Source organism: Diplotaxodon limnothrissa, linkage group LG15, assembly GCF_057381915.1.
Source record: "Diplotaxodon limnothrissa isolate DT_005_m linkage group LG15, D_limnothrissa_male_GT1.1, whole genome shotgun sequence".
Classification (NCBI taxonomy): domain Eukaryota; kingdom Metazoa; phylum Chordata; class Actinopteri; order Cichliformes; family Cichlidae; genus Diplotaxodon; species Diplotaxodon limnothrissa.
In genome coordinates, this window is record NC_140610.1 from 12,565,694 (window position 1) to 12,588,325 (window position 22,632).

At 39.5% G+C, this 22,632-nt stretch overlaps 2 protein-coding genes across 2 annotated transcripts in view; both read left to right on the forward strand.

Moving 5' to 3' along the window:
• Positions 1–6,406, forward strand: part of mthfd1l (methylenetetrahydrofolate dehydrogenase (NADP+ dependent) 1 like) — a 43,607-nt gene extending 37,201 nt beyond the window's left edge. The window contains 1 exon segment of the mRNA XM_085372396.1: positions 6,317–6,406. Within this exon segment, the coding sequence (XP_085228522.1) occupies positions 6,317–6,406 (90 nt within the window).
• Positions 6,407–12,472: 6,066 nt separating this feature from the next.
• akap12b (A kinase (PRKA) anchor protein 12b) overlaps positions 12,473–22,632 on the forward strand; it is a 54,013-nt gene continuing 43,853 nt past the window's right edge. The window contains exon 1 of the mRNA XM_085372856.1: positions 12,473–12,607. Coding sequence (XP_085228982.1) covers positions 12,473–12,607 — 135 coding nt within the window. The remainder of the gene's footprint in view (positions 12,608–22,632) is intronic.

Here is a 22,632-nt window from a genome sequence, read left to right on the forward strand (position 1 = left end):
ATATCACACAGCTCTATCTAAAACTTGTTAAATCTCATCTGTTCTTCACATTTTATCCATTGATTTCTATCAGACACAGATGAACCATAAATCTTAAAATGAAAACAGCTTTAATAAAAACCCCATTACTCAATAACCAAATAAACTGTGGAGAATCTGTGTGACTTTTAAAGATTTACTGTTATGGACTTCACTTATTTAATTTAAAATTGACACAAGTGTTTTTTGGTCTTTTAGATTTCATAATCTTCTCAGTACTTTTTCAAACTCTGCTGCTTGTTGACCGAGACACTTCTCCAAAACCAGTGGGGGGTAAAAAACCAGCTACATTGTCTCCTCCAGGGCTTTCCCCAACAAAGGCACATTGTGTTTGGGCATAATGAAGGGACTTATTTGCCTGAATGGGCTTTCCAACTTTAGCCACGGAGTGTTATGTGTTTTTGCGAGTGCCAACTTGTTCTCAGGCTTGAGAGGAGGACTGGCAGAACAGCACATCTTTTGTTGCTTTCATCACTTTGAAAGGTTTTCATACACTTTTTATTACCTTTTTATATTTAAATGTGCTGCCCAATATTTCATTCAAGGACGAGAAAAGTGAAAGGACCTTTTACTTGTGAATCGGAATTGATATTTTTAAATAAGGTTTGATTTGCCTCCTCCTGTGAGCTGACATTTTGTAGTCTTTCATTCAAGTAAATAAAGTGAAACTGGGATTTTGTTGCAGAACAAGGGGATGAATTTATTCCTTGCAGCTTTGCTTTCTATTACAGGAATGGAAAACATTTGCATTTGTACACAGAAGTCATCACAAAAGCAGTCTAGAGTTGTAGGGACAGAGTTTTCCCCCGTAACGATTTCTAATCACATGTCATATGTCTGTTTTTTCTGAATGGAAGCCCTTAATCGGATGCTTCTGTTCATTATTTATCAGCTGATTGTTATGACACGAGGAGCATGCACGCTAGCTAGGGCAGGAAAAATAATTTAATATTTGAATATGGAACAAAACGATTTTCCAAAACATGGCTTCTTGTTCTGGTTAATGCAGAGATCCATGGCTAAAGTGAGATTCATCAATGATAAGCCTTATAATTAGTGTATTTAATGTAGGCACACACATTTCTATAAAGTTTAGAGGGTGGTGGAGTAAATCCTACAGGTGGACAAGTTAAAATGAGATTTTATCGGGCCGGGGGTTTCCACTAAAAGGTTAATTTTAGTACCAAAAATATCAAATTACATCAAGAACAGCTTCCTATTAAATCCAAATGGATCTGATTTTTAAAGCCTACCGTATTTTTTTGGACCACAAGGCACTGGATTATAAGGCGCACTGTCGATAAACGGGTCTGTTTTCATACATAAGGCGAACCGGATTTTAAGGCACATTAAGCGAAACAAAACAGACAGATAAGTTAAAATTTGCTCAACTCATTCTTCTTGTTTCCTCCACTTCTGTAACATTAATTCATTAATTTTGAATTCTCTCTATTCCCATGTTGTTGCAGTATATTAATGACTAACCTCATATTGTGGATGGATTATCTCAGTTGTTCTCCTGACTGAAGTTTGGTCCGTTTAGAGCATCCTGCCATGCGAACCCTCACGTTAACTTTTATCAGTGGAAAAAAGTTAGAGTTCATCCTCCAGCTTCACTGTGTTTATGTTATGCTAACATAGCGGTGTTGCTAGCAATCACATAGTACATCATTATATACCAGCTAGTCCAATTTCAGTAACCCTATAAAAGTCACTGCTGTTTAGTTTTCTGTCTTCATTTACGTTGGAAGTGATAGCAGAGCTGTACGTTTTAATTTTTTCAGAAATCTCTCAGTCAGAACATGCTATATCATGTTTTAGGTGGAAACTAGCGAGCTAACTTCCTGCTAACGGCTAACTCCGTTAAATTTAATAAATTCTGTTTTCGTGGATGCCTGGATGTTAAACTTAATTGTTGCACCTGGTAAAGCAGCAATGCTGATCATTTTATCAAAGTTGAAAGAATTTTGACAGTTTTTAACTTTCGGTGATGCTGCAGTGTAAGTTTGAGTTTGGGACCTGAAGAAGACTGAGTTTTGGACCCAGATTACTCAGCGAGGCTCCTGACTACAGTAGCCATAATGCTCCAAAAATCCATCAAGCGGTGCGGCTTCGTAGCTTACGAAGTCGTACTAAAACATTTTTGACAGATGTTTGAGCGCCGTGTCGCACATAAAATTAGTTCGAGGTCAGTAAGCACAACCAGAATTCATACATAAGGGGCACCAGATTATAAGGGGAACTGACGATTTTTGAGAAAATTAAAGGATTTTAAGTGCACCTCATAGTGCGGAAATATGGTAATTTCAGTATCAGATGTGCAATCGATGCCTCAAGGTACATATTGGACATCACAAATGTTTGTTCTGTTTTTCATACCTGATAAAAAATATTAATTAAATGTGTGTGCAGAATACTTACCGAATTCAATTCAGTTAAATTAAAAATTTTTATACAGTTCGAAATCACAACAACAGTCGCCTCAAAGCGCTTTATATTGTAAGGTAGACGCTACAATAATGCATACAGAGAAAAACGAAGTAATCATAAGACCCCCTTATGAGCAAGCACTTTGGCGACAGTGGGAAGGAAAAACTCCCTTTTAACAGGAAGAAACCTCCAGCAGAACCAGGCTCAGGGAGGGGCCTGGCCATCTGCTGCGACTGGTTGGGGTGAGAGAAGGAAGACTGGATAAAGACATGCTGTGGAAGAGAGACAGAGATTAATACCAGATATGATTCAATGCAGAGAGGTCTATTAACACATAGTGAGTGAACACTGTCTCTGTTTCAGCTCAGCCGTTCAGTATGATTTGATCAGTCTCTCATGTCATTGTGGAGAATTTTGGCCAACTCTTCTTTACAACATTGCTTCAGTTGATTGAGGTTTGCAGATATCTGTCATGCACAGCTCTCCTGAGGTTCTGTCACATTGTTTCAGTCAGGTTGAGCTCTGGACTTTGTCTGGGTCACTGCAGCACCTTTTCTTTGTCAGCCCTTCTGTTGTAGACTTGCTGCTGTTCTTGGGATCATTGTCCTGCTGCATGACCCAGTTTGACCCAAATGTGAGGGCTGCCTCACATTTGACCCTACAATACTTCTCTATACAGAGGAGTTAAAGGCTGAATCAGTGAGTGCAAGCCGTCTATGTTCTGTGGCTGCAAAAAAAGTGCACATTTATCCAATCATTAAGTATTAAGTATTTCAAAATGTTTTCTTATGATTGTAAGGACAGATGTTTCACATATGTCACACTACCTGCATTCCCTTTAGATTTAGGCTTCTTAGTGTGTCCTATTAGATTTTAACATTTTTATATTTTTATGTTATATTAATGTTATTACAAGTTATTTTCATGTTTTGGCTGCTATAACACAATAATTCCAATCTTTTGGGATAAATAAAGTATTTGTTATCTATTATGTTTGTTCACAGAGAGAAACATTCCTTCTTTAGCCAATTAACTCTACTCATCAGTCTACATAGTTATAATCAAAACATCCAACAATAACCCAAATTATTATTATTTTTTTTAGGGGGAGGGGGGATTTCCAGAACTATTATCCAAATTGGTGAGGAATGTAGGCAAGGAATGTAGACAGAAAAATATTTTTTTGATATCGCATGATGATTTTTGCGGAGCTTTTCCTTTATTAGATTAGATATTGGTAGCGCTAGAAGCAAAGCAAAGGAGGTGGTATAAACAGAAAGGCATGAAGTGACTGGAGCAGTAAATGCTGCAGTTAAAGTGAAAGTCCCCCCGCACTCCACCCCTGAAAAATATTTAATTGTCATTCAAGTCCTGTACAACTTTTTCAATAATCCAAATCAGGCAGCAAAGAGACCACCAACATGTCATTTAATTGAGAACGATCATGTATTTTAATTAGCCTAACCATAACTCAGTAGCATAGCAGTGGTGTACGTTTTTTGTCCATCCATCAGTTTTATGCTGCTTATCCAAGGCCCAGTTGCCAGGATTAAAGTCTAACTAGAGAAGCCTAGCCTTCCTTCTCCCTAGCCACCTCCTCCAACTCATCCAGGGGACACCAAGGGGTTCCCTCAGTGTAATTTCGCCAGTTTTTCCTGGGTCTTTCCCAGAACATTCACCTCAACTGGTGAACCAATCCAATCCTCATCCTAGCTTTAAAGCTGACCCCGGCCACCCTTCAAAGGAAGCTGCATTTCCACCACTTCTATCTGTAATCTTCTTTTTTCCATTACTACCCAGAACTTGTGGCCAAAGGTGAGGGTATAAATGTAGATCGATCGGTAGAGTGACATCTTTTCTTCTACGCTTCACTCTCTCTCAAACGCAATTCGTTGGTGCAGTGTCCTTCGGACGCCACACCAAACCATTGTCAGTCTTCACTCTCCCCTCAGCCGTAAACAAGGCCTCAAGATAGTTCAACTCCCTCATTTGGGGCAGCACCTGCTCCCTGACCAAAAGTGGGAACGCCACAAACTACCTGACCAACTCCTCTTAGCCTTGTAGATCCTGTTTCCCATGGATGCATGGACAGAGAACTTTTAATAATATGTTGGAGAACGGCTACACTGATCATGTTATTGGATTTTTAAAGAACTTTGACCTTATTTTATTTGTTAATGGTCCCTCTCTGTTTCATTTTGGCAACTGAAAGAGCATTGGGACCTCTTAGTTGGATTCATTTGGGATGTAAGCATTGACGGTGGACTTTAAAGGACACGCCCATGTCACAGCAGTCATATTTGAGGAATTGTTATCCGCTCTGTGAGATTGCGAAGGCACGTTCTCCTTGTTTTGTGCTTCTGCAAGTATGCAGAGCCATGTTTCCTCAGACAGGAAGCTCACTGCCCACTTCCTCCTGTTTAATTCCCACTTGTGGGTCCATAAAACTGCTCCTGGGTCAGAAGAAGGGAGGTATGCAAAGAATGTCGCTGTCTGTCTAATGAGCAAGATAATTTACTTTTGAGTCTGGACGGGATGAACCGGCTGGGTTTTGAGAGAGTAAAAGGAGTTTATGAGTCACATAGGAGTCTTTGATCCATTGAACTGTGCAAAACATGCCCTTCTCCCCCCCGACTATGTAACAGAGACCCAGACCTGACTAAATAACTTTTAATTAGTTGCTTAGATAGCTTGATGTCATCATCTCGTGAACCATGATAATGTCAAATTTCTTTTGGCAGCATTTCCAGCCTCTTATGTTTCTTTTCTTCTTCTAGAGTCAGTCTCAATGTACTTCCACGTGATGCTCTGTAACTGACACAAGCTTTCTCGTTGCACTGTAGACATGATCAGGATTAACAGGACGGTTCCTCTGTTGACTCATTGTCATTCAGAAACTTAAACACGAAGTCTTTCTGGCAGATGTGATGGATCAAAACCTTTTAATGTAAAATAATTACAAGGCCCTCTAAACATTTTTCCGTTTATGTTTTTCTATTTTTAAAACTCTAAGATATATCTCAGTTGAGCTTCTTAATGCCCAAATCAAAACTGTGATTCTCTCTGACTTCACATAGCGCTTATTAACTGTCTCGTACCTGCAGGACCTCTTTTCGTTTATATTTTGACAACAGTAAAAACAAAGCTGCCATTTTCTGCGGGCGTATTCATCACCGCTAACCTTGAGTTAAATTAAGTCTAGATTACAGTTATCGAGCTTGTGTGGAATGACCCTATTCTGTCTAATTTACACAAGTTGTGATGCTAAATGTTGGCAGATGGTGTTTTGGTGTAGAGCAGCTGTGTTGTGGTGACGGCCTTAATGTGAGGTCATTATATAGATTGTAATTTTACCTTCTTATCTGATTTTTGTGGCCACTGACAGTTTCATGAGAAGATCTGTACCAGCTGCGTGTGCTTCCTCGGATATGTCCACTCATTAAAAGCTTTCTTGAAATTCGACTAGATTAGGATAATAGTAGACAACAGACATATTCTTTTTTTTCTTTTCAAATTCTATTGTTTGTTGATGAGTTTAATGTCATCTGAGCACCTTTTTGATTTCTAGCAAACGTGGATTGTCACATAAAAAGGATTTTAAGTACATCCATTAATTCAGTAGCTTATAAATCCACCTCTAGCATTTGATTAGCAGTGTTATTATTCTCTTAATTCTGTGGTCTGATATTTCCATATATGCATTTTTTTTGGTGACTTCTCATCAAACTCTTTGTTTGATACATGATTACAGTAAATGATTGACATAATTAAAATTAAATAGATCAAAATTAGATTTATAATAGTTCAAATATGGGTTAAAGTTCTTCTCTGATGTGTTTTCCCTCAGATGAGCACAATGCCTGGCCTGCCCACACGACCCTGTTTCTACGACATTGACCTTGACCCGGTCACGGAGGAGATCACTGGGCTCTTCTGAGCATGCTCCCCAACGTTATTCTCGTGGGTATCATCTCATCTGTATCATATAAATGCTTCTGAAGAAGCTGCCATTGTTTCACTTTACATATTTCACAAGCAGCTATTGACAGTACAGTTCGTTACATCGACTGGCTGCTGGGACTTTGCTGCGTCTCCAGGCTCAGAGGCCCTGCAAACATCTTTGTTTTTGTTTTTTTGTTCCCAGGCTCCCTGCTCTGTTTTCAGGAGCATGGGCTCCATGCATTCACCATAAGGCTCATCTAAACCTGAGCCACTGGCAGGAAACAATTTCTTTCTCTTCCCAGCTGATCCGCATCAAAGCAACATGGAAGAAGAGGGAGGATTAGTGGACCATTAGACTAGCATTATGCTGCATTTGCACGTGTGTCATATGCCAAAGACCATGCCCTACAACCATATATATGTATATCATACATCCTCTACTTGTGTCAACTTTTTTCTGGGTATAGAAGAGTCCATTTTCTTGGATTTTATTTTGTTGTTTCCTTGGATGTCTAACTTCTGTTTGTTTTTCTGGAAAGAAAATCAAATGTCTTAATACAGTGTTGTTGTTTTGTACCTAAATGCAGTGAGTGGGCAAACTTGTCAATTAAGATGCTGGTGTACGCACAAAACGCCCTCATGTGACTTTGAGTTTCCTAATCTGTTAAGTGGTGCTGAATGTTAAAGGTGCTTTACATACACTGAGAAACACTACAAATGTCAATTATGTTCATAATTTCTAAGCAGTTTTTTCTTTAAGTATTAGTAAATTATTTTGTTTTGTGGTTTGACAAGAATATCTGTGCTTCTGTCATGTTATATATGTTGTTTGGAGGTATTTCAGACAATACCAACCAACCAGATTCTGGAGCTTCTTTAAGTGTTACCTTCAGAAAAGATAAAGTCAGCTCATTTTCACTTTTTTTCCATAGAGTGTAAAACAAACAGAGGTAGTACTCTCTGAAAACATCTGGTACAATCCTGAAAGCTGCTGTATGTCAAACATTTCATTTGTCAAAGATCAAAAGTGCCTTATAGCAGTAATAATAAACCTTTTCTTCACTCCAAAACTGTGTATTTCTGTTTTTACGTCAAGCATCAGACATGAGCTCTTTTCTTGCTGTTGTCTCGCGATTCTTTTTGAGATGCCGCGATACAATCGTGCCTCCTTTCACAGATGAAACCTTTAAGATTTTCTGTGCTTTTTTTCATTTCTTCGCATGCGTTTTGGAACGGTGTCTGAAAACAGATGATCCCCCTCACCCCCCAGCAGCACCCCAGGGTGCAACATCTGTCATTATGAGGTGTTTGGGTTTTCAGCATGAAGCCAAGTGTGCATGTGTGCACATGTCTCATAGCTGGCATTCCACACTTTCAAAGTCTCCGTGATATTCTGCGTGTTCACCCGGCAGTATCTGGCACTGGGAATCTTATACAATAGCTCCCCAACAGCAGATTTAGTGTGTGTGTGTGTGTGTGAGAGAGAGAGAGAGAGACAGAGACTGAACCCTCTTGTTTTGATCTGATGACAGATTTAAAGATGTGTTGATAAGTTGTACACTTTGGCATTGCACTAATGCGCTGACAGATCCCTGTTTTGTTCGGTTAGAGTTGTTTACATTGAGTTTTTGACTCCATCTGAGAAATTGTTTAGGCTCTCATCTTTTAGCACTTCTGGACAGATTTAATAGATTTTCCAATTTCAGTACCAAGGACAGTGTCCTGTTGAATGTTTCATGTGAGAGGAATTCCAAGAGTTTCTGGAAAATTGGTCCAAATAGTTGAAGCTGAATGATCCTGGTCCCCAAACATCCAATTCACTCTCAGTTGTTTCAGTACTTTTATACTAAAAAAGTGCTACATTAACTGGGTCCTCCATTGAAAGTTATCCAATTAGTTTAGATTCTAGCTGCTCCGCAGTCCTGGGTCTATATGCTATCGTATTCTAGAGCCATCCGGTCTGCAGAAAACTATAAAGTGGCAAGTATCTGCTTTGTGCCTTTAACGTACCCTTACGTTACTGTTTCATAGAGCTCTGAGCATGACATATCTAGTAATGCTTTCAGTGTAATGAGAACATGCTTCCTTTTTCCTCTTTCATGTGACACCAGCATTACATTACTGCTCATTTATTGTGTGGACATACCCTCTGTCTTGCTGTCTCAGTTGGTGTTCATGAGTTTGTTCGAGATTTTACAAGATTGTCAGCTCTGCTTTACATCTGAGTGTTATTGTAATACTGTGTTCAGTTACTCTTCTTGAAATCTCCACATTCATCTTTTCACTGTGGCCCACTAGCTCTATCTTTTCTCCCCGAAACTTTTCTTTGGCTTGTCTATGTGGACAGTAAATGGCAACGTAGACTGGCTTCACTGTGGACAGAGTTTCATGGCAAGCTTGAGCCTTAGTGGTTCCACACTCAAAAAAATCTGTTGTTGGATGAACACAATTTAATCATGGCACCTTTTTCCACGCGATTTAACCAAGTACAATTACCTATTTTTGACCATGTCAAACCAACACATTTGGCATTTGGTGGTTTAATGTAACCAGATTACGTTGGATCAACGTAGTATACTTACATTGACTTGAAGTAATTTGTTGAAGTATGTAAAGTGAAATTTGTTTTAATTCATTCTACACAAGTGAAAAACTTTAGGAAAACACAATGAAATCTTGTTGTTTGAACAACTACTTTGTTAATCAAGGCTGGTAGTCTTGCTTAATGAACCAATATGGGGGTTGATGATTTCATAGAGACAAACAACCATTTGCACCTACATTCATGGGTAATTTAGAATCACCAGTTAACCTAACTCTAATTACACACTGCAAACCAGCCAGATTGTGGATTTGAACCCAGTCCCTTCTTGCTGTGAGGCAACAGCACTATATAGCCATCACACCACCAGGCTTAACAAAAGTAAGAAAGCTATGATTACAAGGCTTGATGCAGAATTTTCTGTACGTTTTTTGTCCTTGACAGGTTAAACCACAATAAATAGCGATACCATACACGTGGTGTGTGTGTGTAGCTGTCTGCCTCTTAAAACTCCAGCGATTTTTCCTGCAATTTGACATCTAATGTGATCTTGTGAATTTTGTGAGTCCAGGTAACTAACCACTCTTTACTAGATTGTATCATGTCATCTCAACAAGAACAAATTAAGTTGCTGAATTTCGTGCAGATGCTACATGATTTAATTACTTTCACCATAGAAACATGAAATTATTTAGTTCAAATTACAAGTTTGAATCTTGTACATGTATCAGCCACACAAATTCATTTTTTTGAGTGCATGATTGTTTCTGATCATCCTAACCAGTTTCCGATTAATCTTCCCAAAGTCCCGACCTAAACCCTACTGCAAACTTGTTGGCTATGATTTCCTGGCGTGGTCCCTGCTTTTAAGTAATCAAATCAATGAACTCTACCAATTATGCCAGGAAGAGTGGGCAAATATCCAAGCAGAATTATGCCAGGAGCTTGATGATGGCTACCAAAACTGGACTGATCGAGGTGCACCTTGCTAAGGGACATTAAACATCACTTTGGCTGCATCAGAACAATGATGTTACCATTGTTTATTAGATTCAGACATTTTGCCTTATCTTCTAGACATACATTTAAATCAAATCTTTCTGGAAGTCTCAAATAAATCCTAGTCAAAGCCAGGTTACAAAGCCAAAAGGGTTTTAAAAATTCAAAGATGGAAGTCTCCATGACACAAAGCTATTTTTACTGGAGAAAAAATGAAAGATTTATAAAGCAGCGTGAGTGGTCATAAAGATCAGTGTATGTTGCTTTAAATGAGTCCCCCTTATATTACCAGTAAGTAGCAGATGATCTCCAGTCCCTATCAGTTCATGTTGCTGTTATTGTTTCATAGTTGTATAATGTGTCCTGTGTGTTTTACTGTTTGACTGGTTATATCCTGTTATCTCTGAGTGTTTCTCTGTGTAAAGTCTTAATTTGTGTTGTTGCACTACATGCTTGGGTTTGTGTTTTGGTTTAGCTGTCGGGACCCTAAGTTTAGGCGTGTGTGAACTTGGCTTTAAATGCTTGGACTGTAATTTGTGTGTTCAAAAATTCCAAACAAAATGACACATTGGCTCAACCTACAATTACAATTACCTACAAACCAGTTCTGTAAACCAGAGCAACTGTACACAGACTTCATCAGAACAATGAATCACAGCAAAATGTAAACAAGATTAAAAATTAGGATCTAAAGAGATGTCAGACAGAGAGATTACATCATGGAGCGAATTCAGCTGGAATAACAGAGAAACTGTTTGTTGTGTTGCAAGTGTTATGAAGGTTGTGTTAGTGTTTTTACACGAAGCACAAGAAAGATTGTTCTCTCTGCAACACAAAATGAGTTTTCTTCCTGTTAAAAGGGAGTTTTTCCTTCCCACTGTTGCCAAAGCACTTCCTCATGGGGAGGGGGATTAAAATGCATGATCCAAGATAAGGTGGATGTCAAAGTAAAGCCAGGAGAACCTTTTTAAACAGGAGGAGAAGTCTTACCCTACCCCTGTCATCCTCTTCTCTAACTTTGTCTCCAAACTGATCAACCTGAGCTGTCTCTCTCATGGACTTGTAATTCTGTCCATCCTGCATCTTCAGCTCTGCCCAGCATGTCTAACTACTATTTTGCTGCCGTCACTCTGACACAAATCACCCTGCCACTCATCGTCACTTGTTTGTGGGTTCTTCTGCATTCAGTTTTGCATTAAATATCTGAAAAGCATACTCTGTTTGGGTTAAGATCAAGTGACTGACGTGGCCATTTCTCATTTCTTTGTGAGAAAGTCTCAGGTTGCTTTTGCAGTGAGCTTTGGGTCATTATCCATTTGGACTGTAAAATGCTGTATGACTAATTTTGTAGCATTTGTCTGAATCTGAGCAGAGAGTGTAACTCTGTACACTTCACAGTTCATCCTGCTATTTCTGTCATCAAAAAAACACTAGTGAGCCAGTTCCTCTGCAGCCATACATTTACTTTCCTTCACCATGTATGACCGATCACAAGCTGTCCTCTTTCCCTCTCTATACTTGTCTCTTCCTATCATTCTGGTGCAAGAATAAAGATCAGTGTATGTTGCTTTAAAGCACATTTATCTATCTATCTATCTATCTATCTATCTATCTATCTATCTATCTATCTATCTATCTATCTATCTATCTATCTATCTATCTATCTATCTATCTATCTATCTATCTATCTATCTATCTATCTATCTATCTATCTATATATATTTGGCAAAGTCAAATATATATATATATATATATATATATATATATATATATTTGGCAAAGTCAAATCGTGTTCTAGAGTGTAACCAGTGGTTTGCACCTCTTAACCACCTTTTGTTATCTTCTTTTCTCATGTTAGGTATTCCAGTGAAAAGATACTAAATGCAAGTTCAAAATTCTGAATGAACCGCATCTTTGATTAAATTTGTCATGACAACAAGGGAAGAGGTCTTAGCTGCACCTCTGAAAATCGGGCTCTATGCATAAAAATGTCTTTAATTCCTAAAAAAAAAATGAATGCATTTTTGTTGTTAAACCACTTGAATTATAAGTCTGCACTTATGATGTTTGCCACTTCTGCTCAAACTTGTCGGATTTCTGCCCTCGTGTCATTGCTGTGTTTTTAAAATTGCTCAAATTTAATTTACAGGAACAGAACAAAACTAACGGATTAATGCGGCGTGTGAATAAAAGGCCCTTTATCCTTTTAATTACTTGCCCTCCTCTTCCCTCGTTTGTTTATCCTCCATCAGCACCGGCTCTGCTCCTGCAAGGCGTGCCGCTGCACACCGGAGCCCCCCATGTGATACTGACGGGAGATGCAGGAGGTGGGGGCGTCCTGAAAGTGTTTGCCAGTCCCGACGCTTCATCACTCCAGATCCAGGCCACCCCGCGGCGGAGCTGCATCGTACATCGGACGCTTTGGATATTTGCTCCCTAAACACAGTAGTTCTGCTCTGGCTGCGTTTATTGCGGAGGCTTTTTTAGACCGTAAGTAGCCAAAGACGAAAAGAGTTGGCCATGGGAGCACAGAACTCAGCGCAGCAGGACGGGAAGAGCCAGGAGGATGCCTCAGCCTCAGCTTCAGCCTCCGCCGGGGATCTCAGCGCAGAAGTGAAGGCGCACCAGGAGGGAGACAGCGTCCTGGACAGCAAGGTACAGCCGACACTTGCGCCTTTTTAGCTCTGTCACAGTAAACAAGACCCCCCCACCCCCAGCCCTGCACGGTGAGCAGAGACAGACCCGGTTGCGGGGGGCTGTATCTGCGTCTGCTTCCAGCTGTAAAAGCTGTCGTTTTGTGCATTTATTGTGAGTTTACCTACATGTTTGCAAACATACCTGTCGCCCCCCATCCCGCCTCCCCAGCCTCAAATCATGTGCTTCGCTGTGTGCATGAGTAATGTGCTGCAGCGCACCAGCTCCATGTGCGCCTGACGCTGTTTTTGCTGAGTAATGGCTCGAGTCTGCAGTCCCGCAGTAATAAAACGCCAGCAGCAGCTCAGCTTGGTCCAGGTTTACAGCCACACAGGCCATCGTTTAGTCCCGGATAACGAGCATATTTTTCTTTATAGAATAGGAACTGATTGATTTGACTGTTTTCGGCCAGCTTTTACCGGGAGAAATGACGGATGTGATTCTCACAGGGACCGATGATTGCATAATTAATGTTCCTTTACAGCAAAAATTGTCAAAAGTTATTTTTATACTTCATCATAAACTATTAATCCCAATGTTCTTTGTAATTCCCACATCTTTTTAAAGATGGCAGAAAAACGTAAAAAACAAACAAACAAACAAACAAACCCCCAAACAATTAAAACTAAGAAAATGAAATGTGTTAATAAACAGAAATCTGATAGATACTCAGATTTTCATTCCATAATTTTAAAACTACATGCATTACAGTTCAAGAGGTTTTTGGTGATGTTGTTAGTTCAATGTTGATGTTAGAGCACTGAAGAAGCACCTGTTTTTATTTTATCTTTGCAAGACAGGAAATAGTTAAAATGCCTGTTATAATGTCTCAAAGCCCAAGGTGCCACCACTTTAACAGTCTTAGACACAAAGATGAAAGCATTCAGTTTTTATCTAGCACCAAATCCTCTCAGAGGAAATCAGAGAAGGTTTGGCATTTGTGCTTGAGAAATGATTGATGCGGGAAAATAAACAGGCCCACTGATCAGCTAATTATTTAAACCTTTCCCTTCAAATCAAATCCAATCAAATCAAGCACTTTGATCTCGTGACTCAGCTGTTAGGAGTAAACAGCATTAAAGTGCTTTACATTTCCCATATGCCGGGCAGTTTTCTAACTCTAGTGTCACATTTAAGTCAGATGACACTTCCCGAGTCCCTCTGAAAGTGCAAGACGCTGCCTGCGCAGACAGCAGAGAATTTAAAGATAATGAATGTATTTTTATTTCTTTATTTTTTTAAACTTTTGTTTTGTTTTTTTCCACATTTGAAATTAAAATTATATAAAATATCCCTATTCCAAAAAGCTAATATGCTGTTTTCACTGCTTTATCCCTGGACCATGCTGGGGTCCAGCTGCCACCACCTGAGGTATCCTGCAAACACTGCACTCTTACCAATGTGTCAGTTGCTCAGTATTGTGTGAATGCATATTTGGAAAGTGCCTACTAAGAACTATTTATGTCTTCACCTTCTGCTCTGTTCACGCCTCACATAACCCATCGGATTTATTGAGTGTTTTATAGATTAGAGGGCAACAGGTTACATTTCGTGGCTCATCTCAGTCTCTTTAAGGTCAGCAGAAAGGTCACATGATACTTTGGGTGGGAGGTGTTGGTGGGGGTGGTGGTGATGGGGGGGAAAGGGGCGGGGGTACATTAAGAATCTAATCCAGATTTGAATCACGGTCGTTGCTTCTTGTTTATTTCCAAAGAACGTCTGTGTGGCGGTTGGACATTTTAGCCTCAAGCCTCGAGCTCTTATCTCAGGCGTCATCATGGATTGCAGTGTTTTCACTTTTATTTCCAAGTAACTGTGGGGACTTTGTCATATGCAATATTTCAAACGTCCCGGGGTGTTTTAGGTACATCTTTTATTCTCTGTGATTTCAACCGTGACAGGTTGGAACAGTTTGTGATTCCCAGTCTACGTCTCTGCCACTGACAGTAAATTTCCAGTCATGCTGTTTTGCTGTTTCTACATCAGTAATTACCAGCTAGTATCAAATATTAGTTATTTGTGGAAAAATATGAGAATTTGTAGGACAGACCTTTATTTCTAATTGGAGCAGAGTCACGGATCTTTAAGAAGACTTTTTACCCCCTCGAAAAAAAGTGAAATTTACTAACTTTTCCTCTCAGCTGGAGCGATCTGACTTTGCACGCTGTCGCAAGCATGAGCCTCTAGTCATGGGTAAATGGATGTTTTCTTCTCTAGTGGTTTGTTTAGTATGTGTGGTTCAGTAAAAGGGAAAATACCACCTGCATGGAAACAACACTGAAAACAAGGTTTGCGTGTTCTCGAGTAAGAGTCACCACTCGCAGAGAAGATGTTGCTGCTGATTCTTTTCAACGCCACTTCCACTGAAAAGAAAACCCATCACATGTCTAAAATGAGAAAAGGAAACATTTTGAGAAAAGTATCAGTTCATTCAATTTCTTCATTCGTTCTTTTGCCAAGAGTTTGTTGGGGAGACCTGGGTGTAGGATGGGTATCGAAAACCGGTTCATGTTGAGAACCGGTTCCCACTGTTTCAATTCCTTGGAATTGTTTGCCATTTTTGCAAACGATTCCCTTATCAATTCCAGTCGCCCCGAATGACGTCAACACGTCATGGCTGATTGGGACCATCATTTACCTGGCAGGAAACATGGCGCCTAAGCGGCTCAAACGCTCAAAAGTTTGATTATACTTTACGAGAACGGATGACAACTTGCAATACTTACAAAGTAGATATTTCATTTAAGGGAGGAAACACTACAAATATGCAAAAGCTCACAAAACACGCGATGACCTTAAATGAATGTCATGTTTTTAATTCCGCTCCGGATTCGTGAATCTCAACCCAGCAGCAGCGGTAACGTTTGCACGTCCTCTCCCGTTAATGCGGCAGGTATTATGTTAGCGCGATCTGCCTTATTACAAAACCTGCCATTACTGTGCATTTAGGTGACCATGATGAGAGAGACAGACAGAGGCTGGCTCAGATGCTGGCAGTTCTCGCTGCAGTCTACTGGTAGCGTCTCCTTTCAGGCCATGATAGACGAATGTCACCGAGCAGTGACTAAGTTTGTGGTCAAAGGCTTGCACAGCAGATGCTCCGATTTTCGGTAAGTGAATGTGTTTAATTGTAGGCAGAGACATTACTGGATATTCTTGTGTAATTGTTACAGAATAATTTATGTTATACTTTGTTATTGCTACAGAAGAATATTTATGTTATTATTTTACATTTACATTTTTTTTCCTGGGGACCCTGTGACACCCCATTGAAGAGCCGTAGGCTGGATCTCTTAAGATCTCACTGTTGGGTTTGTAAGGCCATGTTACTCCTAAATTTCTATCTTGTTCAAAGAGAATATATAAAATAAAGTTCTAAGCTAATCGACCTTAGTGTTCTCCTTTTTAAAAAATAAGAATCGATAAGAGAATCGATAAAGAATCGAATTGTTAAACAGAATCGAAGATAAGATAAGATAAGATAAGATAAGATAGAACTTTATTAATCCCTCGGGTGGGTTCCTCTGGGAAATTCAATTTCCAAAAAAGCACAGCACCGACAGAAGTTACAGAGTTACAGAATATTATATATACACACACACACACACACACACACACACACACACACACACACACACACACACACACACACACACACACACACACATATATAAATACAGAGACAATATAAATAAAATATACGAAGGGGATAAATAGAATAAATAGGAATAAAAAATAAAAATACAAGTGAATTGCACATTTCAAGTATTGAGGTCTATTGCACTGTTGACTGTTTACAAAAGTATTGCACAAAAGGTATTGCACAGTGAGGTGAAGAGGAACTACAGCTTAGTTGTTCCCCCCTCCTTTGTCCTCCTGTTTCCCCTCCCTCTCCCCTCCAGAGAGGAGTGGGGATCAGAATCGTGAAAATCTTATCAATACCCATCCCTACCTGGGTGGGAGCATATGTTGCTTTAAATCCTTTGTATGCCTTTCAGTACTGATGGTGCCTTTCCAGATGTGCAAGCTGCCCATTCTATAGGCACTACCACACCCCCATATCATCAGAGATTTAAGCTTTTGAGTGCTGATGACACGCTCTTTAATGTGTAGAAGATGTTGCTGTGTTCACGTTTTCCTAAAAGAATTTCACATTTCGATTTGTCTGAGCACAGAACAGCCTAAATGAACTGAAGCCATCTTTCTGTGATATTATATACCATAGATGATGAGATGATCAAAGTCTTCACAATTGTTGAACCTCTGCCAATCTTCAACTCTGAGAAGCTCAGCCTCTACAAGATGCTCTTTTGTTATGTCCATTCATTTTGCTCACCTGTTGCCAAATTAACCCGTTTTTTCTCAAAATAGTTCATTTTCTCAGTTTAAACCTTTGACATGTTTTCTGGTTTCTGTTGTTTTCTTCATTCCCTGATCTGTTACTTTTTTAATAATGTCTTTAAAAAAACTCCTCAAACTAAAACCTTCCTAAAGTTTTTTTTTTTTTTTTTTAATGAATCACTTGTTTGTCCAGCAAATAAAAATCTCAACAACGGGCACACATAATCTAATTAAAAGAAGCCAGAAGCTAGAGCTTTGGCTGTGTTTTGTATGAAAGTGAGATTTTAAAGACTAAACAAATACTTCCACGTCAGTTAAACTGACAGGTATTTGACCTCTAGTCAGGACTTCAGACGTTTTCTTGCTGTTTTCCTTTTAAACCTGTGTGTCGTCCAGCACAGAGGAGAACCATGACCTTGTCTGTGGCTCCCAAGTATTTTATACTTGAACCAAAAGAAAGGAGTCGCTGGAAAACTGCTGTTTTCTCTGTAAGTGATACACGTCTATCTAAGATGAAAACAGATATTTTAAATCCATTTATTCAGAACAAACATCAGAGTTAGACAAAGCATGTAATCTTTAAGGGTCTATTTTCACGTACATTTGTATAATATGTTGTATTTTAGGGCGAGAGCGGGAAGCGTGTGTGTGCTTTGTTGGTTGTAGCGGTTGGAGCCTTCGTGCTTGATACGCAGTCAATAAATATCCTCCTGACTCCACAGAGGAATGTTAGAAATGTCTCCCTCTCCACCAGCGCCACGGCCCGCCTTGCTCATACCTCTCTGTCTCCTCGACCTCACCAGTGGTATCAAAACGATCACATTACGCTTGTAATTTAAGTAGGTGTTTCCGAGACTTTTTTCTTTTTAACGCAAAAATGTTTTTCTTTAACCCAGCTCTGCTGGCTTTGCTGCTGTTTACATGACATACTCTGTGAACTTAGAGGCTCAAAATAAGAAAATAAACAAGTTTGGCCAACACAAATGAAAAAAATAGTTAAAATGAAGAATCAAAGAATTTAGATTTCACAGTACTACAACTCCTTCTTCTTGTCTCTCTATAATGCTTTTATACATAATATAGCTAGAATGTAGTCTATAGATATAGAATCTGCTGCACTGGATTCTGTTCGGAGCACAACATGTAACCTCCTCTTGTGAAAAACTCCTAAAATATTAAGCCTGAATTTTTAAGAATAAAGATATAAAACCTTGCAAAATTTGGGAATACTTGCTACCTGATGGTCAGTGCATACATTTATGATTAATACATAGAAGCAAATTGTTTAAAGCAAAGGTCTTCTTAGCTCTCTGATTATTTAATATTGATTAGAGTGATTCAGCAATGCCTGGAAAAGTTTCCAGGGGTCATCACCTGGGTCGGGATGGTCATGAGCATCAGATCTTTGCAGGGAAGGATTTCTACAGAGAAAGACCCCTGCAAAATACTCATGGAAAAAAGTAATAATGTTTGCAAAAGTATGAAAAGAAATATAAGTTATGAAATATTAGCATAGCTGAAGTTTAATGTGATGGTACTGTGAGGATTATTCCTAATCGCTATTCTGCAGCTCTGATCTGAAAAGCTATCGAGCTATCGAGCGTGCTGCCATTTAACTTAACTGTGTGATTGTAAGCACCCTGATAGTGGCTGAGGTAACATGTGACCATGATGTGACACCTTTGGGTTTTTGAGGTGTGAGGCACTGTGAAAAACTAAGTGCATCCTTACTGCCTCTGTAGAAATTAAGAGGATAAGTAAAATCCAGGTGCTGATTATCGAATACATGTGTGAGCACCTGCAAAAAAGCAGGATTTCTGGAAATTTGCTGGTCTGGACTAATCAGTTGTGTGTTAACATAATGACATTAGCTTCTCAGGAGCGGATGTCCAAGCAGATCCATCTCAAATTCAGACTGTGCAATACTCAGAGAAACTGCAAAATAAACCCCGTAAGGCTGGGCCAATATTTTAGGCTTGTTTTGAAGAGACAGTACCTGGACACCTCGCACTCACTGAGCTGACCATGTACCAACGTGTCCCAGAGTCCAAATGTGAAGCCGTCGGTCTGACAGCAAAACGTTTAGCCGTGCAAAAGGAAAATGATGCCAAGCACAAAAGAATGACTCCAAAAGAAAAGACTCATGACATTGCAATCGCCCAGACAAAGTAAAGACTGCAAACTGATTGAAATGCTGTGGTGGGACCTCAAGAGAGCTGCCAACAAACCTCAATGAACTGAAGTAATGTTGTAAAGAAGTGTGAACCAAAATTCCTCCACTACAGTGTGAGATCCTGATAAAGTCATACAGAAAATGATTCTACAAGCTACTAAACCATACTGACTGTAAGGTGATGATCAGTGGCACTGTAGGCCTCCTCCGTTTAGTGGTGGCTGTTACAGTCTGATGTAGGTTTATTTTACTCCTCTTGGAGTGAAATGATATCTTTTACAGATTAAATCTTTATCATGTATTCCCGAGCTGAACATTCACAAGTATTTGTTAGGCACTTTTCACGGGCACCTTCCATTCAGAGCTCCTGCTTACATGGAAAGTTAATTATGGCACTGTGACCTTCATTTTAGGTTAATGTACAGCCTGACAGTGGTGTCTGCAGAAGACAGTGTTTCCTTGTTATGAGTGTATATCATGGAAACAGTACGGACATTGTTCATAAGGAGAAGGTTTCAGTCTTATGATGATTTATGGGTATGGATTTTAGAGGCCTTTGGACTCGTGAAATTAATGTTGCACTGCGGGATCTCAGTTCTTTGAGCACACTGGAAGATTTCGGTGTTTGTAGGGTTGCTGCTTCAGCTTTAGGACGTTACTGGGCTTGGAGTGCAAAGGGATGCAGGGATCCTGCAGTCAGAATGTATCACAGTGCATGTGTTCTCTTTAGTTTCCTTTTTTGCAGCCCAGTTAAATTGGAGTTGGATGGGAGGTGTCTCTCAATGCAGTGTCAGAGTTGCAAAAGTAAATTCTTATTGTTTTAAGTCGCATGCACAGAGACTTTGAGATTAAACAGAGCAAGCGCACTGCAAATACCCACCTAGACACGAGGCCTAGGATGGGAGTCAGATCCTCCTCCCCTCGCAGAGGCAGCGGCAGGTGACTCCAATGATCCAACGTCATGTTATGTAATGTAATGTGCGCTGATTAAAGCTCGTACGTTCCTGTGTAATGAGCTGCGGCTGATCAGACGCTGCTCTGGCTCTGATTATCCTGTTTGGAGGGAGAGATGAGAGGGAGGCAGAAGGGGGTCAGACAGAAGATCCATTGAGGATGGGCCGGCATGGAGACAAGTGAGGAGCCCCTCTGTGCACCAGGGGAGGGGGGTGAAGAAATGCATTTTGGGTGGACAATGAGAAGAGGGGGCGAGCATGGAGCACAGGGAGAAAAAAGTTTGAGAAAGAGAGAGTTACATGGGGGGCCTGCCAGTGTGACACAAAGCCAGATGAATCAGTCAATTGTGTTCTCAGTCCTCCCTTTGGCCTGATTTTAAAAGGACACTGATGATAGAGGTTGAATGAAAATAGGCTCAGGTAAAAAGAAAGAAAGAAAGAAACGTGCTAAAGACTGTTACTGCCATCACAGGATAATGTGAGTGAATGAACATTGATTTACTTTCCACTCTGCAGTTACAGCTACCTGCTTCATTCAGCAGTTTTATCAACTTTATATTAAGGAAGAAAACAAAGGCACACAAACATTTCAAATTTAGAAGCTTCATCGAGGCAGAAAAAGTTTCAGCACAAACAGACGTTTCACCTCCCCGCCCCGGTGATGACGCCCTTTTAAACACCTGTAACATGTAATGATTGAGATTTTAGTGAGTTAACAACCCTCAGGAACAGTTTCTAGTCCCCACTACCTGGGGATGTCCACCAGTTGGATGTTGGTTTTACTTCAGACATACTTGTTGGTTAAATTCAGATGTAAATAGACTGTGATGGACTGGCAACCTATACAGGGTGTACCCCAACTCTTTCCTAATTACAGCTGAGATACGCTCATGTAACCCTAAACAGAATCAGTGATTAATATAAACAATGCAACAATCATACAGCTTATATATGACATGTGCCTTATATGTCATATGAAGGGTTAGCAATCTACTATCTAAAGAACCATTTTGAGCAAATTTTGATTTAAAATAAAATTCTATAGAGCCATAAAACATCAGTGAGTTTTATCATAAAGGTGATGCACACCATTAAAATTATGCAAGGCATGATTTTATACCACGTTTTTGTGCATATGAGTCAAATAAAAGCCTTCTTAGTGACCTTTTTTTGTAAACACCTGTTCGTACCACAGCTTTGGAGGTTGAGCAGAATAATGAGGATGAGGCTACAGGTGATAGACACGGTTTATCTACGGTTTATCACATTTTTACAACTGAGGAATCTGCAGAATTACAACAATGACAATGAATTAAAATATTCAAAAACAGCCATTTTTTTACTTCCACGTTAATATTTTGGTAGTTTTTGTTTGTCACAGCCACTGGGGGCTAAATGCACTAAATAGCTTCAGTGTGTTTGGTTGATTAGATATTTGTGTTAAGGAGTATACCTAATGAAGTGACTGATAAGTATTTTATATTACTTTATTATAATATAGGTGCAAGCACAATTAAACTACAACAAATAATGAACCTCCCATGGTTTTTTTTTTCTAAAAGGGAAATCAAATTTAGAAAGTTTTTTTTCCTGCTCTTGTTGAGGTAAACAGGAAGTGTCTCACTTCTAATTGGTCTGTTCTAATTGCTCACACATCTCTCAGATACACTGCCAGATCCATAAAAACAGGCGTGGGTGTTTGAGGATGTGAAAAACCAGGGGTCTTTTGTTCCTCTTTACCCATCAGCACTTGGGGAAAAAAACTGCATTGAAACATTATATAATATTTTTTTTCTGTTTTTTAGTTTGTTTTTCTTTTACTGGCGTCTTTTGTGTTTCCGCCTCTTTTTTCCACCCAATTATCCAATAAGCTGTTTACCCTGCATATCATTAAGCATTTACATCAAGAAATGATTCAAATGAACTGAAACAAATTCTATTAAAATGCAGTTAGTGTCTGCTTCTTCTCATAATACTGAAAACTGTATATTTTTCCCTACAAATCTGCAGTGTACGTGTATGTGAATGTGATGCAGCTAGAAGTAAAATCCACCGAAAGAAGAGAAAGAAAAGTTTTTTGTTTCTTGAAAATGAGATTATTTCTTGATGTGTTCTGCAGTTGCTGACAAATAAAGATACTTTCTACGGGTTCCAACAGCAGGGAGCTCTGCATTTTTAAGCAAAAATATACACCTTCCTGCTGTAACCCTAAATGCGATTTGTATGGAAGCCCATTTCCGCTACTAAAAAACAAACAAACAAAAGTTTCCATGACAGTTAGCAGCGCTGAATCGAAATTTTTAGTTATTTTCTCGAAATTTCGACTTATTAACTTGAAATTTTGAGAAAAGTAACTTAAAATTTCGAGTTAGAGCTGCCAATCAGTAATCCACGTGAATGACATCATTTCCTTGTTACCCGGAAGCTGAAGCGCTCAGCTACAAATGCTACAGCTAAGCTACCAGCCAGTCATGAATGCACAAATTGCTGAGTATTTTCAGCGTGGCTTCACAAATGAT